The 15,193-nt window shown below is 38.3% G+C and overlaps 1 protein-coding gene across 1 annotated transcript in view; it reads right to left on the bottom strand.

Annotated features, from left to right (window-relative positions):
- Positions 1-14,977, bottom strand: part of LOC145415007 (uncharacterized) — a 90,928-nt gene extending 75,951 nt beyond the window's left edge. Inside the window, exon 1 of the mRNA XM_080284425.1 lies at positions 14,939-14,977. Within this exon, the coding sequence (XP_080140551.1) occupies positions 14,939-14,977 (39 nt within the window). The remainder of the gene's footprint in view (positions 1-14,938) is intronic.
- Between the last annotated feature and the right edge of the window lie 216 nt (positions 14,978-15,193).

Raw genomic sequence — 15,193 nt, forward strand, 5'->3', positions numbered from 1 at the left:
TTTCACTGGAGTAATGGTGTTAGTACTTTTTTTTTTCTTACATGAAGTACTTGATATCCCCTTAACTAACCCCTTCATTGTTGCATATCCTTCCCAAACTAAACGAAATTGTCTGGTAGCAATAATAATAAACTGCGAATGAATTCTTACAAGTTAAAGTTTTAATCATCCTACCACTAGATGATTTTAACAATTTTACGGGTTAATGAAGTCTATCTATATCCCTAAAAAAAAAAAAAAAAAAAATAAGTAACATCATCTTGGGGTGGCACAAATAAAATACAAGTGCTGTCCTTTGTGTGAAGAAGTTCAGCTACCGTACTCAGCCTAACTTCCCAACGTTGTTGTTTTTTTCTTTATGGACAGGGTATTTGATTCATCATTTTATCGATCTATCAAAAGTTCATGTATTAGTTTATATCTCGGTCAATATAATAGCACATCCTGTATATCACTACAGCCTTCATACACATTTTTTGCACGTCCATTTATTGGTATTTATCTTCATCAATTTAACTGCCCGATTATTTGTATATATCTCGATCTGATTTACATTTACCAGTTTACTGTACACGTACATTTCAAAACTGCTAAATGCCCATCTATCTCTATACAGTACATCTCACCCTGTATATCTCTACCCTTTCCCATTCAACATATCGATCCACCTAATTAGACATCCACCAGTATACATCTGATGAAGCTATGTGACAATATGTCTATTATTATACATTTCAGCAAATACGTGTATGGTATGCAGGAGGACTAATGGGCCTTAGGAGCAGGCTGTGAAGCCTATGCCCAGAGTCGGACACATTATATATATATATATATATATATATATATATATATATATATATATATATATACTGTACAGTAGCCCATATATCCGTCCATCATCCAATCCTACGTTGCCTCATGAGAAGCGTAGGAGCCGGGGCTAGGCAAATTGGTCCTGACATTTAAGATGAGAGTGACCAGCATCACTCATCCGTGAATGGCATTACGTGAGCAATAAACCCCAACCATTCCTTGGACATAAACCTTCACCGGCTCACTCCGATTAGAGCACCGTAATGACCCACTACACCACCAGGTGCCAAATATTGGTTATATGGTTACCACCCAGCGGCGTAGTAAATGGTTTCCTGGCGTACAGGAAATCATTTGGATTGTCACTCAGTGCAGAGTCACTCATAGACAGAAGGATGAGGAAAAATTGAGGGAAAGAAAGACAGAAGAGGGAGTGTAAAGTCACCCGTAAGCATAAGAACGAGGCAAGAATGAAAGAAAGAAGAAGATGGAAGGAAAGAAGGATAGAGGAGAGGAAAGAGCAGACACCGGAGAGCAGCACTACATCGAATAAGTGGATGGTGAGCGCCCCCATCTACCACACTACATATATATATATATATATATATATATATATATATATATATATATATATATATATATATATATATATATATATGTGTGTGTGTGTGTGTGTGTGTGTGTGTGTGTGTGTGTGTTTATTGTTTGTCACAACATCCTGCACGATATTATTATCTTTACTCGGTAACAAATTCCTCGTATTCACTGTTCAATCAATCAATCAATCATTTCCTGTAGCACCCTCGGGGATGCATAGGGCCTCGATGAACTCACACCACCACATCCTATCCTGTGCTAACTCCTCAAGATCTCCCCAACACTCATCTCCAGCTTCCCGTCTCATTGTCCTTACCCACGTCTCTTTTGGCCTTCCTCTACCTCTCCTACCAAGTGCCACCCACCCTGGTGTACCTCGTACTATTCCCTGTCTCCTATACACATGTCCTAGCCACTTCCATCGTGAGAACCTAACATATTCATCGACCGGCTGCACTCCCGTTATTTCTCTAATTCTACTATTTGGTATCCTTTCCCACCACTTAACTCCTAATATTCTTCTAAGTGCTTTGTTTTCAAACACCAAGAATTTATTTTCCATAGTCACTGTGCTGTACCAAGACTCGTGTCCATAAATTAAGATACTCCTAACCATTACCTTATAAAGTTTGATTTTTGTATGCACAGAAAAATTGTTATTATTCCAAATATTTTTAAGCATTCCCATTGCCTGATTAGCCTTCTTTAACCTTTCCTCGAATTCAAAGTTCAAAGAACCATCCTTGGCTAAATAAGTACTTAAATATTTAAACCTATCAACTTGCTTTACAACCATACCTCCAATTACACATTCCTGCGCATTTTCCATATTCATATTGATTATTTCAGTTTTTCCACAATTAATAACCAAACCCACCTTGCGACCTTCACTCACCAAACAGTCCAACACTCTCTGCATCTCTTCTGGCCCATCACAAATCAAAACTATATCATCTGCATAATCTAAATCCAAAAGTTTCCTGTTCTCTCCCCAAAGTATACCTGCACCGGTTTCTGTTCCAACACGTTTCATAATGTAATCAATGACCAATCTAAATAATAAAGGCGATAGAACACCACCTTGAATTACTCCGGACTTGACTTCAAACGAATCCCTCAGACAACCATCAACCATCACTTTACAAAATGTGTCTTCATGCATGTTCATAATGACCCTCACAAACTCCTCTGGTATTCCATAATGTCTCATGATCTTCCCCATGGTCTCTCTCGAAACACTATCAAAAGCCTTTTCAAAATCAACAAAACAAAGACTTAACGGTACTCTCATTTCATTAACTTGCTGCATCAAATGCCTGACTATAAAGATCTGATCATTGCAACCACGTCCCTTTCTAAAACCAGCCTGTTCATCCCTCAGAATACCCTTAACCACCGGCTCCAACCTATTTAACAACACTCTACTGAAAACTTTCAAAGCTATCGGTGACAAAGAGATTCCCCTCCAATTACCACATTCACTCAGGTCTCCCTTCTTCGGAACTTTAACAATTACACCATTCTTCCAAACTGATGGTAGTAACCCCGTCACCCATATCTTATTGAATAGCTTGGTCAAGATCATTATTAATCTATCCCCCTCCACTTTAAACATTTCCGGAAACAAACCATCCTCCCCTGGTGCCTTATTATTCTTTAACTGTTTTACTGCTTTCTCCACTTCTGCAAGCCTCAACTCTCCTGTTTCTATATTTAAATCTTCCTGAGCAGACGGTATATCCTCTTCTGGTGGTATTGGTCTATTAAGAACTGTCTCAAAATGCTCTTTCCATCTATTTTTAATATCTCCATTTTTGGTCAATAAATTTCCTTCCCTGTCTCAAACTGGTATTTCCTTGCGTTTACCTGCATTACCACTCAGTTCTCTAAACGATTCATATGCTATTCTTTGACTCTGTCCATCATTTTTCTTTATTAAGATTTCAGTCTCTGCAACCTTTTCATCCACACATCTTCTTTTATCTCTCCTAGCTAACCTTCTTACTTCTGAATTCAAACTCCAGTACGCAGCTCTTGCTAATTCAATCTCTCGTTCATCAACGCATTGCATCTCACTCCTCAATTTAGCCTCACCTCTCTTTTTTATCATATCCCACGTTTCCTCTGATATCCATTTCTTTCTCCTGAATCTATGTCTCCTTCCAATCGTACATTCAGCAGTCTCATGCAAAACATTGTTCACATCCTCCCACATCTCATCTACACTTCTCTCCCCCTCTTCCAACGTTTCCAACACCAAAAACCTATTTCTGCATTCTAATCTGAATTCCTCCTTTTCTTCACCTTCCCTTCTAAGCTTAACAATATATCTAACAACACTGTTCACTCATACTTAATCAGTTAACTGTATAAAGGTTGTCTTAACTAAATAAAATCGACTGACAGTACTAAGGATAAAATTCCTATGTTCGGTGATGGTAGTGAAGGATAACTCAACTAGAAAATGTGTATGGGTGGCGGTAAACAACTTATAACTGCCGTAATCCTTTTTGTTATTCAACTGAATACAGTTATGTTATCGTAGAAATGTATATATACTCGTATTTTCCGGGGCAATTGTGTTACCAGTGATTTCGTGAAATCCCTAGTTAATTCGTGAAATGAGTATAAATTGAGATGGGTTGATTTAGGTTTAGGCTGCGGTTAGGTTAGGCTGGTATAATCAAGGTTAAGTTTAGGCTAGGTTACTTAGGCTAGGTTTGGTTAGGTTAATATGGATGAACGCTTAACATAACTTAGCAATCATCTAAATTATCCTAATCTAAGCTAACCTATCCCAGCTAACATGGCCTATCCTAAATTAGACTTAATCTAGATTATCCCAGTCTAACCTAACTGTAGCCTAAGTTAACCATCCTAATTAAACTCATTTCAAGACTTCACTAGGGATTTCATGAAATCACTGGTTACACAAATTCCTGTAATATATATATATATATATATATATATATATATATATATATATATATATATATATATATATATATATATATATATATATATATATACGATATACAATGCCGGCTGAAAGTTATGTGCTAGAGGGTCCACGCATAAAATATCAGCCATAACTTATTCACCCTTCCTGTTTAACTTGCATGTAGTCGACCAGCATGCTGTAGGTGCCACTGGGCACATCCCATACACAAAAAGTCAGTCAGTACCTTCCGGTTGTTTGCATGGGAAGGATATATGGGTTTCTGATGTCCCTTCCCTCCTCCACGCCCTCCCAAAATTGCCAAAAGTTACATGCGAATTTTATTAGCTATAATTAGAAATGGAAAACGAAGAGTTAACACCCGAGTAGCTGACACTTATTATTGCACTTTACAGGGCAAAACATCCAGTCAATGAGATTTCATAGATTGTAGGATTTTGTCCTGTACGAGCTGTTCATATAAAATAAGAATATCTGAACAAACTCGTTATGGAAAGAGCTACAGAACAGGACAAGACTTGCATCAGATGGCATCATCAGCTGTTCGAGAGCACTAATTATCTCATGACCACCCTTTTTCTTTGAATGACTTTCAAATATTAACAAAATTCAACATCTCATGGGGTGCATTACTAGGAAAAAAATCAATAGAAAAGTATGCACCTGAAATTACTGTAAGTACAAATAAATAAATGTATCTTTGTTCTAGCGCGCACACACACACACACACACACACACACACACACACACACACACACACACACACACACACACACACACACACACACACACACACACACACACACAGGATGATTCTCGCGCAAGGGAAAAGGGCAAACTCCCGAAAATGATAGAACCCTGCCTTACAGGACTGATAAATAAATATATGATTAAGATATAACGGTTTTGTAATTGCTTGAGTATATACCCCTAAATGGCCCTAGCCAACAAAATTGACGTCACGGTCCAGTACACCTATTAACAGGTAAAAACAGACGACGAGACTGTGTTGTGTTGATGGATCTGTTTACTTTGTGATGACCCTAAATATGTGTGTGTGTGTGTGTGTGTGTGTGTGTGTGTGTAATTATCTGTGTCAGTATGTGCGCGTGTGTATGTAATTATCAGTGTACTGTACGTGTGTGCCAGACTAAGCGTTGGTGATGTAGGTATGTTTGCATGTCCAGGCGTATGTGTGTATGTTCTGAATCACATGTTATTATCACCCACACCTTTTCCTTCTCTTTCCATGTGCGTGTTATTGTCTTTGGTGTTTCATCGTACCACAAACTCTGGCCAGAATCCTCCCAAACCCAACCCACTATTACTCACAGTTAGGGGCGTCATTTCAATTTTCCTTGGGGGGGGGGGCGTAAGTTATTTAGGAGGCCCCCCTACTCCCATCTCCCCACATGAGTGGGGTGGCGAACGAGCATTTTTGAAGTCACATGCAAAGCTGTATTTAGAGAATTAAAGCAGTAAACAAATATATATACTGTATAAAATTATTTGTAAAATCAATTACTTCCTGTAAGACACACTAATGGATATTCTAGCACCGGCAGTATTTCTATGTAAAGTTGAATATGTAATTTAAAGTGCATGGTAAGGTACATATCACTGCATTATATGCTAATGACCTTGGATAATAGACCAAATAGCAGTTAAAATATTTGTACTGGTAAAAGCTTAAACTGACTTTATTCTTACAGCGTAATGAAATGATAATTAATATAAAACTGAAAATGAAAAGATATAAACTTGCAATTGAATTAAAAATGGAAAGCTTTTAACTTACTAGCCCCAAAAATAAGTAATGTGAAAAAGTAAGCTCTACAATAAGAGGTGGGAGAAATAAAATGATGTTTTTTTAAATTTGGAAGAGGCTCACGTAAGAAGAATATATTCATTAAGAATTCATTAGAGGATATTGAAAATTAAACTACGTATCGTTCTTGCATTGAAAAATGAATAAACTACTGCAGCAGTGGATATCTCCGTGATCTCTGCTTTGCAAAGTTATCAACCAGGTGTTAAAGTTAAGATTTTTAACAAGTTCCTTTTCTGAGGCCATAAGTAGCAAGTCACTTAAGCGATCATTTCTCGTTGAGATTCTTAGATATGTCTTGACTAAGCTAAGTATTGAAAAAAGTCGTTCATTGCCTGCAGTAGTTAATGGAAAGATGAGAAGAATTTTGATAATTTTCACTGTTTCTGAATACGCACAATCTAATTGTTTGAGTTCATATAATTAAAACAGATTCTTTGGCTACTCACTCTTACTGAGAAAATGTCTTTTGCAACAGATATTTGGGAAACTAGAAGAATTTCATCTATGTATATATCTATGTAAGACTGTACTATAATAGAAAACTTCTCATATTCTATAACGTCTCTGGAACTGCAATCAAGTGCATTTTTTGCTTCTATTAGGGGCATGTTTTGTGTGAAGCGAATATCAAGCTCTGGGAGAAATCTATCAAAATAGGTTCTTTTGATTTCAGTCTTTGGAGCAATACAAGTATTCACCTCATTTCTCCCTAGAGCTGAATCATGCTCTTTAGTCCTGGTGATACCTTCTGAATTCTCTTAGGCTTAGGTCTGCTCAACTGATTTGAATTTCCAAATTGGTATCTGCCTCATATGTTGAAGCAAACTCTTTATCTTTGTCAAAAATATCAGAGAAAGCCTCGTCCGTTCTCAAGACCTGCAATTCATTAATAGTTGACTGTATGAGAGAGCAAGCTTCAGATAGTAAGGCTTCCTTTGCTTGAAGCTGATCTGACAAACTATTGGTAACTCTAAGGACATGTTCAGTAATATGTAGATCCATTACAAACGTGAAAGACTAAATTTTTGTACAGTCCATTTTGCTTCTGCCGCAGCTTCTGAATCAGAACCCTCTGAAACTGTATGAAGCACTGATAGCAAACTTCCATAGCGAAGCTTAACCTTTGATACTGACCTATAATAGTAAGATCATCTAGTTAGAGTAGGTCTTTCTAGTGTCAAAACCTGAAGATCTGCTTTCTGTGCCTGTGTGAAAAGTTGGTTCCCTGTGTTACTGTTTAATAAATGTGTAAAGTGTGTTAATAATCGAAAAATATGAAGAGAGGCCACTGGTATTCTTAATGCAGTCGCCCAGTACTAAATTCAGCCTGTGTGCAGGGCAATGAATGTATACTGCTTGGGAAATTATTATCCCGTATTCTTGCTTGAATCCCGCTAGAGTATCCACTCATTACACCAGCACCATCATAACACTGAGCCACACACTTATACCAAATTAAACCAGATTGTTCTATCTCTTTATATATAAAATCAGCTAAACTTGCAGCATCAACTTTTTCCATGTGATGGGTTCCAGTGGCACGTTCCTTCACTTTACCCTCACTAAAGTACTGCACAGGATTAGCCATCTGTTCATTTTTTGACAAGTCTTTCCTTTCATCAACCAGAACTGTAAAGTGCTTGGCTTCTTGTGCTGCAGCACAGATTGTGCCCTTGATGTGTCTTCCAACAACTGATATCAACTCATTCTGGATTTGAGGAGTTGTATAATGACCATATCGTCTATCTAACTTTGTTTTAGAGAGAGATTTGATTCAACAATTAGGTGAAAAATTTCTACAAAATTTCCTGAAATTAATGTATCACCACCCTCATCATATCCACGAAAAGACAAACCTGGCCTTCCCATTAACGCAGTCACTTTTAAAAGTAATCTACATGTTCCCTGTTGTCTCAGTTTCTTGTTGCCTAGCTGAAGATAGAGAAGATGCTGCACAATGAATGGACCCTGACTGAATATCCTTGACATCAGACCAAGGAATCACACTATTAATGTGTCTTTCACTTGCCTGATGTTGTTGAAAAGGGTACTTGTATCTTACCATTTCCTTGTTCCAACATCAATAAACGGTGTCCTACCTAATCCTTATTCCTTACGAACAGATGCTCCAGCATAGTGTCTATATGGCGAGCAGTATCACGCGTCTTGTGAGACCGAGTATTCTAACCAAGAATATATATCAATATAGGGACTTCTAAATTTCCTATTATTCTGATTGCTTGGTTAGCTTCGCAATTTTGGTTGACTGGGTTTATCATAGGGGGACTTAGATATATCAGCTGGTTGTCACTGGAGTTTGTGATGTGGATGGACTGTCTTTTGTATATATATATATATATATATATATATATATATATATATATATAGGATGATGATGCCTGTAGAGCTTCAAGTTCTTCAACCAGTAAAGCAACGTCCACTTTGGGAACCACTGATCTAAATGAACTCTTAAGACTCCTACCTACAGGTAGATACTTCCTAAGATGAATAAAAGCTAATAATGATAGCCAGAATACAATAAAAAAAAAAGTTAACTGAACAGCTGGCTAGGAACAGGTTTACAATGACCTCCTTTATTAAACCTAGTAAATTATTGTGATTATTACACACACACACACACACACACACACACACACACACACACACACACACACACACACACACACACACACACACACACACACACACACACACACACACACACAAGATATAATTCACTTAAAACGTATTGAGGCTAAACACAAAGTATTTTTAATTTCACGGTGTTAACCTTATATATATTTTTTTCATTAACTCCTTGATTTGGAGGCCCCCTTAGAAAGCTTGGGGGAGGGGGGCGAGCTGCCCCCCCCCCCAAATGACGCTGGATAAAATGAAGAAAGAAAAAAGAGAAGCAGGAAGATATGCAAAAATGAAAAAAGTAAGACCAAAGAGAAGAAAACAGAACAAAAGAAGGAAGAAGAAAAAGGAAAAGCGAGAGAAAAAGCTACGATCAAAAGAACGAAGAAACTGGGAAGAGAGAAAAAACACAAAGGAAGAAAATACAGTACGTTGAAAAGGAATATATATATATATATATATATGACGAAAGAAGAAAAGGAAAAAAAAGAATTACAATAAATGGAATAAGGAAAAAGGAGAGAAAAAAAAAGAATAAAGGCATTAAAAAAGAAAAAAAAAAGGAAGAAGAACAAAATGTGAAAATTGATAGACGAAAGACGACAAAATCAGGAAAATAAATAGTAAGAGAAGGATGGAAACAAGAAATTACAGGGACGAAAGATTGAAGGGTAAAGAGGAAGAAGGATGGCGAAGGAATAAAGGACAGAATACAAGAAAGAAAAAGTTAAAATGTTAGAAAGAGGAGAGAGAGAGAGAGAGAGAGTGAGAGAGCGAGAGAGAGAGAGAGAGAGAGAGAGAGAGAGAGAGAGAGAGAGAGAGAGAGAGAGAAGGACTAATAAGACATTTCATATTTTCCTTAAGATAATATTGCTTAGTAAGTATACTCCCACTGCCGCCATGCTAAGTACTGGAAGTTGCTAAGGGATAAGCTCTAATGACAGACATAAAAGTTACATAACTGTGATCCGTTCACGTCTCAGATCCTCCCCGTTCAGGAGCATCTTCTGGGCAGGTATGGTCAGTGCAAGGCGTGGCACCGCTTGTGACAGGTTGCTTCCCGGAAATCATTGCTAATGCAGTTGCAGGATATAAGCTGCAGTTATAGCTTATACAGTATATATACAGTGATACTGTATATACATGAACTCACATTAACTTGCAGATATGAATACTAGTGTATAAAAACATGCAGACATTATAAATAGACCAATACGAGTATCCTACACATTCACTTATACATACCGGTACATACAGACGCACATGCACACAGACGCTCGTGCATCACATACCTTCACACATACATAGGTACATACACATACCTTCACAGTGAAACACATACTGGTACATTCATGAGCAAATGATTGACAGGATTCCCTGCCAACGATTTTGAATCGTGTATGGCAGATTAAATAGGTTCACAAGCTCGAATCGTGAGTAAGACAAGGTGGAGGGAGATTTTGGCAATAGAGGCTGTGGCAAGGGTCCGGCTATGGAAAGGCAAAGGTCTTCATAATTTGAAGATTACTTAAGGTGACAGACATAATTAAGGTAGTAAGTGTTGGCGAACATTGGCCAGTAACTACAGTATTAGCGTTCAGAGATAACTGTGAAAACACATTAACGCTTGCACAGACCTTCACGCTCTCCCCTCTGTCCCCCAACACCCACACAAACACACGAATTTGGAGTCGCTCTTTTTTTTTTCATTCATGCATTTGCATAGTCTGTTAAGCAAGCGGTATAGCCTTTGATAAACGGACTGTGAAACAGCCGAACAGTAAACAGGATGGGATGGTCACCATATAACTGGTGTGTATTTTTTAATCAAATATCCGACTGAGGTTTTTAAAACAAGGACGAATTTACGGTTCAGTATAAATATGTTAGTAGAACGTAACGAATGGATACTAAATTTACGGTACGAAATTAAGGTACGTGAATTCTCTCGGTTCGAATCACGGTAAAGAAATCGTACTCTACTGTACTGACGCACTGGAAGCGGCGAAGGAAAAGTAGAAGGTAATGAGAGAGAGAGAGAGAGAGAGAGAGAGAGAGAGAGAGAGAGAGAGAGAGAGAGAGAGAGACAGACAGACAGACAGACAGGCAGACAGACAGACACAGGGGAAGAGAGAGAGAAAAAAAAAGTAAAAAAGGGAACTGAGGAAGAAAAGGAGTTAGGGAATAGAGAAGGGATTAAGTGAAGGCAGGCAGAGGCTGGAGAAGGAGGCAAGTAGAAAAAGTGGTCAGGATGGGAAGGATTAAACGATGAAAAGGAAGTACGTCGAGGGAGAGAGAAATAAGATGAGGGGAGAAACAATGAGGGAGAGAGGGAAAGGGAAAAAAATGAGGAAAAGTGGAAAGGAATGGGATAACTAAGTTGGGAAGAGATAGTGAAAAAGGGAGAGAGACAAAAGGAGAAAGAAGAAAAGAGAAAGAGAAAATAAAGGAATAAGGAGAGATGGGCAAAGGGAAGCAGAAAGAGATGGGTTAAAGGGAGACAGTGAGATTTAGGGGAAGGAGGAAACAGAGGAAGGCTAGTGGAGAGGTAGAGGGAGACGATAAAGAAAGAAATTAAGATAAGGATGAGTGCGAAAGGAAAGAATAGTACAAAAAAAAAAAAAAAGCGGGGGGTGGGAGTAAGGGAGGGAGGAAGGACGAGGGAATAAGATCGGCGAAAGAAAGGGAGGGAGAAAATGAAGGTTAGGTGGACATATGAAGAGGAAGCAGGAAGTAGTAGGAAGAGAGAGAGGGCAAGGTAAGAAGGAGGGGAAGAGGGGAGGGAAGGAGTGAGATGAGAGAAGGAATGAGTGAAATGAAGGGCAAAGAGAGAGAGAGGGAATCAGAGAGGGAGGGGTTGTGGAAAATTTTTGACGGCATTTGGGAAAAATAATAGAGAATCTTGGTATGTGATGTGGGTGGATGGAGAGGGAGACGGAAAAAAAAAAAAGCAGGAACAAGGTAGAAACAAGAAAAGACAGTAGAAGATGAGGCTAGAAGTGGCAGAGACAAGGAGATAAGAGCTAGGTAAGAGAGGGCGTAGTGGACAAGGCACATTAAGTCTGCCTCAGAGTGCTTTTCCGCCTCCCTACAAGTTTCACTGTTTCACATGAACTTTACCCAGGCGTCTTGAATTGATCTTGATTTTGGCTTTCGCTTCCTTCTCTATGTGGGAAAGGACGCAGTTACAGGCCTTTGGCTCTTCTTTTTCCTCCCAAAACAAAAAATTTAATCACTTTCTCCCAGAAGTACGATATTTGTAAAAGAGGAGGAACTGTGAAAGTAATGGAAGAGCAACTGAGAACAGATTAATCATTGGTCCCCTCCCCTCGCCCCGGCAAGAATAAAAGATGAAGATAAAAAGAATGGAAAACGAGTAGAAGCAGAGGAGGAAATCAACTGAACTGACTTGTATGGGTAAAGAAGAAATGATAATGAAATTTAAGCTGCTTATATTTATTTTTTCATGATGTTAATCATCGTAATATTGTATGTGTTAATCCACTGACTGGTAGGATGATCATAACCTATGGTATTAACCTGGCCAGAATACATTGTTGCGCTTGTAGTTATAAGGGATTAATTGAAATCTTTTCTAATTCCCTCGGATCGAGAGCCATTTTTTCTATTCAGGCTTTCGCCAGACGAATTTACTTAGCTTTAAAAGGACATCCCACACTTGACAGATTTATTTAGCTTAGGAAGGACATACTACAGCTGACGGATTTAACCTTTCAATGGATAGAATTATCCTCAGCTACTTAGGTACGTAGTATACCTAACATTAGTGTATCTATTATGGCAAATAAATTAATACACATAGTTTTAAAACTTTGACTACTTGGATATTTCTCCAGCAAACCAGTTTGGTTTTAGTCGCAGTAAGAGACGTAAGAGCGTCTGTAACAGTGAGGGCGTTTAATTTTACAGAGGAAAAACAGATTTAAATATATATATATATATATATATATATATATATATATATATATATATAGAAGTGAACCAAAAAACTTTTTGTTATACAACTTACCCGTACCTTCCATACCCACAGCAAAAAAGTCACTACAATATTAGCATATTTATCGGGGAAGGTAGGTAAACGCTAGTGTAAAAAAAAAAAAAAATGGCGGAAAAGAAGCAATGCGACTGGCACATTAGTGTGGGAGAGGAAGGAAATGAAGGAGGAAAAATTGGCCAGAAAAGACGGAGGGGAGGTAGAGGAAAAGAAGAGGGGAGGCGGAGAAAAGAGAGAAGCAAATGACGGGTAGGAAATGAAAAGAAAATATGGACGACAAAGGAAAAAAAAGGAGGGACAGAGTGAGGAAAGAATGATAAAAAGAAAAGGGAGGAGACAGCGAGGAAGAGATAGAAGGCAGAGAGAGTGAAATCAGGGAAAAGAGAGGACAGGGAGAAATTGAGAGAATGGAAAGCAAATTGGTTCAGAGGAGAGTAGCCGGAGATGAAGGTGAGGAGAAGAGAGAAAATGGAATGTTGCAGGAAAGAAAAGGAAAATGGCTCAATAAGGCATCGATGAAGAAAATGAGAGAGGAAATAAGAGGAGAGAGAAATTATGAGAGAGGTGATACAGAGAATGATGGAAGGGAGAAGAACACGAGGGAAAGGAGAGGAAGAACAGTGATGGAAATAAGGATAGTGAGAGAAATAGAGAATGAAAGGAGAAGAGGAGGGGAAAAGAGAAGGAAACGAAGGAGAGAAGAGGAGAGGAAACCAGGAGATGGAAGGAAGGCAGAGAGGGAGAAGGAAAAGGGAGAGTAAGGTGAAAAAAACGACGAAATGGGAAGGAGGGAAAAGAAGGAAAAAAGAACAATGAAAGATATGAAAAAAATGGAGGAAGAAATATGGGTTAGTTGAGGAGAGGAACGAGAACGACTGATGAAGCAGGAGTGGGAAGGTAATATTGGTATGGGGATGAGAAAATATTGATGTGGGAAAGGGAGATGGTTAAAGTGCGAAAGCTGAAGGGAGGAAAGAGGATAAAGTGAAGGAAAACAAAAGTAAGGGAGATGACTGGGCAAGGATGGAAGGAAGGGAGGGAGAAGAGTAGGTATGGGAAAGTAAAGAGGAATCCAGAGAGAGTGGACAAGAATATAGGAGACAGACTTGATGGTACAGACCAGGAGAGAGAGATCAGAGACAGCGTATAAGGATTCACCGGGAGGCAAATGGATACTTCGACAGAGAGACATACAGACAGGGAAGTAGATTAACAAGTAGACGGATATATATATATATATATATATATATATATATATATATATATATATATATATATATATATATATGCACACATACGCACGAGTAGAGAGAGAGAAAGAGAGAGAGAATTTAGATGACACGGGAAGGAGGAACAATGGACCTAAGAAATGATGAATACGAGCAGAATAAGAGAGAGAAAACAGGGAACTAAGAAACAGGAGTGATATATACAGTATGTTAACTATGTGTTCGTTCTCTCTCTCTCTCTCTCTCTCTCTCTCTCTCTCTCTCTCTCTTTGAGAAACATTATAGGTAGTGGAATTAAATGAAATATTAACTTCATTTTTAATACGGGTTGTCCTGATATGGACACAATCGACTGAATATGACACGTATAAAAACTCTCGGCTCACACACTCTCACCTGTCTCATTATTTTCACCAACCCCATGACTACACTTGCCCCATCTTCTCAGTTCATCCACCACACATCATTATAACAGCTTTCAGATTCACTCCAACACCCACCTGATATTCACGGTTCAGAAAACATAATTCCATCATTAATATCTGCACATTCACTCTTTGTCTTTGTTACCTTTTTCACTGCTCTGAGCACACTTAATCTTACTCTTTACTCTATTCGTCGTTCTGACACATTAAGCAAGGTTGGATGTAGTTCAGATACCGTAGTTCATAACAAAAAACAGAGATGACATACAGAATTCACGAATTTTATCAGGCTGACTCAAGTATCAGTATCTACATCTATATCTGTCTATCTGTCCTTGTATACATCTGTTATGTATATATCATCATCATGATCATCATCAGCAGCAGCAGCCACTGCAAGTCCACTACTGAACAAAGGCCATCTCCAACCTTCTCCACGAAGTCCTTGACTGAGCCCTTCTCTGCCATGTTTTCCTTGCAAACTTATCTATTTCTTCTCCTCAACTCCTGTCTGGCCTTTTTCTGCTACACTTGAACATACAGGATTCCAAGCGGATATTTGACTACTGATCATCTACACACAATGAATTAGCTAACTGAGAATACTACATAATATAATAAACCACTGTACTTAAGTTTTGTTGATTATGTTAATGCTTTTGACTCAGTGGAGCACATAGTAAT

This window comes from Coenobita brevimanus, chromosome 101 (genome assembly GCF_032717465.1).
Source record: "Coenobita brevimanus isolate Jiangsu-jjx chromosome 101, ASM3271746v2, whole genome shotgun sequence".
Lineage (NCBI taxonomy): Eukaryota > Metazoa > Arthropoda > Malacostraca > Decapoda > Coenobitidae > Coenobita > Coenobita brevimanus.